This window comes from Bidens hawaiensis, unplaced genomic scaffold (assembly GCF_021521415.1).
Source record: "Bidens hawaiensis isolate Kalapana, Puna unplaced genomic scaffold, B.hawaiensis_p1.1 tig00042569_1, whole genome shotgun sequence".
NCBI lineage: Eukaryota > Viridiplantae > Streptophyta > Magnoliopsida > Asterales > Asteraceae > Bidens > Bidens hawaiensis.
The window spans coordinates 61,571-68,881 of NW_027497553.1; the positions used below are offsets into that span (position 1 = coordinate 61,571).

The window sequence follows — 7,311 nt, forward strand, 5'->3', positions numbered from 1 at the left end:
TGTCTTATCGTATACGAGTATACACGATATGCAACTCCTATTTTTTAATATCATAGCAATATTAATTATTATGTTCTTTGGGCACCCCCAAACCCCTAAGATTTAGCAACAATATATTCATGACATTATTCTATATGTTTCGTAGTAAATGACAACGTGTGAACCGGTCAAAACAGGTAATTTCCAAGTGACTGGTTTGACGAACTTGTATTTGATCCATTGTTTTAGTATACAAATAATCCAACCGCTTCTATAATAGTGACTGAACGTTTATATGTATTTTTATATGCGGTATGAACGATCTCCAGCTCGTTTGACCCATTAACGTTTTAGTTAGCCGTTTAGCATGAGTGCAGGGGCGGCCCATGGGTCAACGGAAACAAGTTAGGGGTTTAAGCCAACACTTAATTTAATTAAGACCACCAAGTCCAAAAAACATTATATATATATATATATAGGTATAGGATCTTTTCAGAAGTAAATTTGTAGCGAGAAGTAATATTAACCAATCAGAATTTTTCTATTATTATTTTGATTTATTTATATTTAAGGTTATTTTGGTCAATTTATCCTAATTCTAATAATGGTAACTTATAATAATTAATATAATTATTTATTATATTCCTTAACCCTCCGGTCTAAATCCATCGTCCCATCAAAAACTCAATCCCTGTCAAATAGCTACATAAGATCCTAAATCAAGATCGTTTCGATTTCGAGTACAGATTCATAGTTAACGATGATTCCAATTTCAATTATGAGATTCACAAAGAGACTGTTATGCCATATATTATTCCGCCCTAAATCAAGGTCGTTTTGATTGAACGTCCGGACGATGATACATATATTCTCTATCAGCAACATCAGGTTTATCTCAACTTACTTCTATCAATTTCAGTTTTAATCATTCATTGTGTTTCCCAATTATGTCTAGCATGATAATTTAATTTTTTAGGCTTTGATTAAATAAATGTCGAGACCGTTTATTGTTACTGAACCTAATGGTGAAGTTTTGTAATGATTTTCAATTACTAAAAATTTAATCTGATATCTTTTTAATGTTAGGGTTGATATTTTGTTATTATTTGTCAAAGATTAATTCATTAATGCATACAAATCATTGGTTGAATATACAACCATAAATGTATGACTATCAGTATAAAACTATTGGTTTTCCTTAACTTATCATCCTCACCTCTTCATTATTATCTTCAGATTACACAAAACACGTAAGTAATATTTTTGTATAAGTGTTCATCTTATTTTCAAATGGTCATTTGCCCTGTTTCTCTCTAATTTGATCTATTAATAGGTGCTATGGAAATTGGATCAAATACACATGTTGGTCAGTCAAGCAGCCTATTGTTTGATGATTATGACGGTAAGTTACCTGGCAGTGTATTGTTATCACGATTGTAGACATATTCATCTTATTATCTTAAAAATCCATGGTAGTTTGTTGTATTAATTTTCCGTCGTAGCGATATGGTGGCATGATTGAATCCATAAAGGATCGGTTTTTATGTGTGTATGTCGATTCTTATGATCGGATGTAGGTTTGTATGTCATTATGTACGTAGGTCTGTTCGGTTATCTGTATGTTTTCATGTATGGGACAATGTTTGTGTATGTTCTGTATTTTGTGTAGCTTTGCTTATCTGTATCATGTATGTCCATTGGTTCCTTTATGTCTATCTTTGATGTACGTATGTCCATTTGTATATTTTCTGTATTGTGTGTATGTGTATATGTGCATACGTATGTGTGTATGTGTGGTCGTATTCATGTCAGTCATCGTTATATTTGTCGGTATGTATGCATATTTATTTCATTGTGTGTCTGTATATATGTAGACATGTATCTTGTTTTTCCGTCGTAGTGATATGGTGGCATGATTGAATCCATAAAGGATCAGTTTTTATGTGTGTATTTCGATTCTTATATTTGGATGTAGGTTTGTATGTCATTATGTACGTAGGTTTGTTCGGTTATCTGTATGTTTTCATGTATTGGACGATGTTTGTGTATGTTCTGTATTTTGTGTAAGTTTGCTTATCTCTATCATGCATGTCCATTGGTCCCTTTATGTCCATCTTTGATGTATGTATGTCCATTTGTTTATGTTATGTATTGTGTGTATGTGTATATGTGCATACGAATGTGTGTATATGTTTTTTTATTCATGTCAGTCATCGTTTTATATCTCGGTATGCAAGCATATACATATTTCTTTGTGTGTCTGTATATATGTAGACTTGTATCTTGTATTTTCATTTCTTTTTGCTAAAGTAGCTTACTTTTTTTCTTGCTATTTTGTTTGTGTATAATTATTTTTACACGCGTTTACTCGTATGTTAACAGCAACTACTCATGCTCCTGAGGATGAATCTATGGTCACAGATAAACAACCTGTGGTCCAAGAAACTACATCGAAAGAGGTTCTTGATCTACAAACCATAGTTCCCGTAACTAACGAGACAATATTCAGCCAGTCTAGTGTTCAACAGGGTATGAACCATGAAGGTTAGACTTAATAATGTAAAAAGTTTCCCGAGCTTCTTTAATGTAATGTTTGTTATCATCCTTTATTTATTTGTTTTTAATTAGATTTTTTAATTAATTTAAAATTCAGAAGAGGTGCAATACGTGCATCCTAACTATTGATACACAGCTGATGGGACCAAACAATGGATTCCAGATGTTCCAGCTGATGAGAAACCTTATGTCGGACTACGTTTTAAATCTTGGGATAATGCTTTTAATATGTACAAGGCTTACGCTGCTAAAGCTGGTTTTGATGTAAGGAAGTCAACCTCAACATGGACAAAGGGTGTTATTTCTCATAAGTACATTGTTTGCAGCAAAGCCGGTAGCCCACGCTGTAAAGACGTGGATACCTTGGAAACCTCATCATCTTCTTCTAAGCGCCGCAACATTAATATCAAGGTTACTGGTTGCAATGCATGTATTAGACTTAAAGTTACATCAAGCTCTGTGGGGTTCGAGATATATAATTTTTCAGAGGCTCACAATCATGGACTTGTCGATGATTTTAATATGGATCTAACTAGAGGAAGAAGACAACTACAATTTTCTGAGAAGAAATTCATACATTGTCTTCAAACTACGGGTTTTGGTCCAACCGTTGCTCACAGTGTGCAATCATCTTTGAAGGGTGGCCAACAATTGGTAGCGGGATCAAAGACCGACTTTAAGAACCATGCTCGCAATGTAAGGGGTGTTATTGCTGATGCGGATGCACAAATGATTGTGGATAGGTTTAACCACAACATGAGTCATTTGGAGGATTTTTTTTTTAATATAAAGCTGTTGACGGTGTGCTATCATCAATATTTTGGTCTGATGGCATATCAAGATGCAACTATAGTATGTTTTGTGAAGTTTTAGCTTTCGACGCTACATACGATACCAATTAGTACTGATCGTCGTATAACGTTTATTATTAACATCCCATGTTATTGTTTTATTTATCAAGTTTTTTGTTAGTGCAGCCATAATGTGATTTTTGTTCCATTCACGGGCGTTGATTTCCATAAAAAATGTGTTACTTTTGGTGCTGGCTTGATACATAATGAGACAATTGACTCTTATAAGTGGTTACTAAATGCTTTTGTAACATCTCATGGCAAGCAGCCGCAGTTGGTGTTGACAGATCAGGACGCAACTATGAAACAAGCAGTTTCCACTGTTTTGACTGAATCTACACACAAACTTTGCATGTGGCACGTCACAAATAAAATACCTGTTAAGGTACGTATATGCGTTTCATTAGAATGGTCAGATTCAGTTTTTTGGACCGATGGGTTGACTGCATCCTAACATTACATTTTTTTAATTCATCACTGTATCTACCCTTTGGTTGATTTTTATTCAGTACACACACCTATTAGCAACTATATAATGTTGTTACATTTTCAGATACATACAATGCCCAATTTTGTTTCATTATTTTCTACTTACAAATTTATGTTAGCATCATTTTATTAACTGGTACGGTGAGTACCGCGTCAAACATATTACTGAATTGATTTTTTTTTTAAAGTTGAAGGGCGAGATGCAGGTTAATGAAGAAATCAGATGTCATGTTAATAAGCTGGTTTGGAATGTATTCATCAAGCCTGAGACGTTTGAGTCCAGATGGCATCAATTGATTGACGATTTCAACTTAAGCGAAAACAAATGGTTGAAAGACATGTTTGCTATTAGGGATCGTTGGGTACCCGCTTACATTAAAGAGTTGACAATGTGTTGTTTGATGAAGACTACATTTCGGTGTGAGAGTTCAAATTCACAATTCAAAGTATATTCGAGCCATGGAAACAACCTTGTTCAATTCATGAACTGTTTCACAATTCACGACAGTAGATGTGCACGGGTTCTGATAAAAATGCACCGTCATGCAGTTTCGTAGCATGGTCATGCACTTTGGCACGTTATCAGATGTGCACGGGTTCCAATAAAGGTGCACAGTGGTGCACCAAAATCGCATGATGGTGCAGCTTGGTCAGCATGGTCATACACTTCCTTATCATGGTCATGCACCTGCAGCATGGTCATGCACTTTCTTAGCATGGTCATGCACTTTGGGCAGATTCTTGATTTTTGTCCGAAAAACACCATCTTTTCATCGTTTCTTCGTCGGGCGGGCGCCCGGACCTGCAAATTCATAAATAACTCAAATAAGTACCGAATACAACGAATTTGCATGGAGTTTTACCAAAATAAGAGGATAATTTGATGCTAAAAGGTGTACACATTGTGACTTTCTATGTCTACACTATAACAATTTTCAAAGAGGTTTAGAAAGAGATTACAAAGGGACTTTATCACTGTACACGTTCTTGTCTTGAGACAAAAGACGGACTAAACATCCACTACATCCATCACAAAGACAAAAGGAATGGTTTCGTTGGTGAATTTAAGGTTCTTATTTTATCACGAGAACAACAATCTTTATGCTTATCATTTACCTAATTCAATGTCGTTACCTACTTACCCTTTATTATAATGTATTTTTGCAGGTGTTTCACAATCCCAATGATGACATGTTTTCATGTTCCTACAAGGGTTTCACTCGTATTGGTTACCTGTGTAAACACATCTTCAAAGTCTTCCAAATCGAGCTAATAGATGAAATCCCTGAAACGCACATCCCCAGACGGTGGAGGAGTGACGTCCTACCATCGTCACTTTTCAAGATTGAATCAAGATACGGTGCCCCAGTTGATGAAAGGTCTAAAGTAAGGCAACAGTTTTTGCCTTTGGCCAATCATTGCGCAGACCGGGCACGTGGTAACATAGACCTTCTTCAGACCTTGGTCGACCAAATGCAACAGATGAAGAATAACATATGGGACAAAATTCCTATAGAACCGTCCTGTAATAGCAATACTTCCATAATCGAAGATTTGGTTGGATACAAAATACCCGAAAAAGTCACAATAACTCCACCGACAAGGATTAGAAATAAGGGTTCTGGTTCTCACAAGCGCACGATAGGTCCTGGGGAGAAGGCAAAAAGAAAAGGCAAGAAACCAAAAGGGTTCTGCAAAAAATGTAACAAGCATGTTCACGGCCACGACTCACGTAACCATGAGAAAATTATGCTACTAAAAGAACAAAGACGAAAAGAGAGGGAGAAAAGGCGAAAAGTCAGGGACCAAAAGAGAAAAGAAAAGGTTGCAATGATGGAGAAACAGGGGAGGGAATATGTGAAAAGTGACGAGACCGTTGACACATCTGAAACGGACTCATTTGGCGATTCTGATGACAGCAATGACACCTAATCGAGTTCTGACGAATGAAAGTTTTTTTGTTTATTTTTTTCCTTTTATAGAAAAAGCAAGAAACCAAAAAGGTCCTGCAAAAAATGTAACAAACATGTTCACGGCCACGACTCATGTAACCATGAGAAAATTATGCTACTAAAAGAACAAAGACGAAAAGAGAGGGAGCAAAGGCGAAAAGTCAGGGACCAAAAGAGAAAAGAAAAGGTTGCAATGATGGAGAAACAGGGGAGGGAATATGTGAAAAGTGACGAGACCGTTGACACATCTGAAACGGACTCATTTGGCGATTCTGATGACAGCAATGACACCTAATCGAGTTCTGACGAATGAAAGTTTTTTTGTTTATTTTTTTCCTTTTATCTTTTATATACCACAATCTTTGTCTTTATCCTTTTTCTTTATTAAATGATAGCTTCCTTTAAAACTTTTTTATTAACAATCCTTGTGTACGAAGTCCGTTCATACGTAATCTGTTTGTACATACGATGTACATAGCCATTTGCCTCTCGCAAAATCTTGTTAATTTACATACGTTTGTGTCTCGATACGCACTGCTGTTCACCATGAACACTAGTCGGTTCATGAACACCGGTTGTTCAGCATGAATGTCAGAATCAAGGATCAGCGTGTTAAACCATGTGTACATACATCCCTTTAGCCATTAGATGTGTGTACCCGTATACTTACTACTCTTTAAATGATCAACCACTATTTTAAAACTTTCTGCTTTCTCTTTTAAACGTATGTACCCATGTAAGTCACACTGTATGTTCAACTCTTCTGCTACATATGGCCACTTCAGCCGTAGGCGCCAAAAGATGCTTTCACATGACATACAGTACAGCTGCTTGTATGCACATACAAAGACACGTGTTCACGAACGTGCACACGTACCTCTGACAAACATATGTATACATACTATTAGCTGGGCGCGTTAACACTGTTGCATACGCACATTCGCATTCACACTGAACTTACATCCGTGGGTGTGCACGCCCATATAATAATGTTCACGTTTGTACGCATATACACTGACATCTACCAACATACACCTATATATTTGTTTGTACGCTTCATGGCCAATCTCAATGGAATTTCGAATGAACTTGATTCCACGCCTGTGTCTCGATGCATGTGGTCCGACTAGGTAAGCACGCGAATCTACACACATTTGCTTCTTACACACGTTCGCCATGTATCTAACACGCTTTACATGTAATGGTGTTGCCGCTAACATTGGGGAGCAGGTAACCACTAACACTTGTGCACACGGCTTATAATGTAGGGACATATGTTTGGGTGGTGTTTCTGTAGATTTTGTATGATAAATCACGCTCATGGACGGCTTCTTAAACATAACCACACATCCAAGTTCACAACACTCGTAAAATCAGTTTTACTAGTACGAATTATTTCACACAACTTGCTATTTGAGATTTGTCACTTGGTGTGTTGTCACTAAACCATGACTAAGGATTTATTGGATGTCTTAAAAGTATCT

At 36.4% G+C, this 7,311-nt stretch overlaps 1 protein-coding gene across 1 annotated transcript; it reads left to right on the forward strand.

The window, feature by feature from the left end:
• The first annotated feature begins 1,317 nt into the window (after positions 1-1,317).
• Positions 1,318-5,807, forward strand: LOC143593722 (protein FAR1-RELATED SEQUENCE 5-like). Its single transcript, XM_077073263.1, has 6 exons — positions 1,318-1,381; positions 2,362-2,523; positions 2,672-3,278; positions 3,513-3,771; positions 4,070-4,321; positions 5,043-5,807. The coding sequence occupies exons 1-6, from the start codon at positions 1,318-1,320 to the stop codon at positions 5,805-5,807; spliced, it is 2,109 nt and encodes a 702-aa protein (XP_076929378.1).
• Positions 5,808-7,311: the final 1,504 nt, after the last annotated feature.

Coding starts and splice junctions, on each gene's coding strand:
- LOC143593722 (XM_077073263.1), top strand. CDS start 1,318: ATGGAAATTGGATCAAATACACATGTTGGTCAGTCAAGCAGCCTATTG. Junction 1,382..2,361: donor ATTGTTTGATGATTATGACG/GTAAGTTACCTG, acceptor GTATGTTAACAG/CAACTACTCATGCTCCTGAG. Junction 3,279..3,512: donor GCACAAATGATTGTGGATAG/GTTTAACCACAA, acceptor TTGTTAGTGCAG/CCATAATGTGATTTTTGTTC.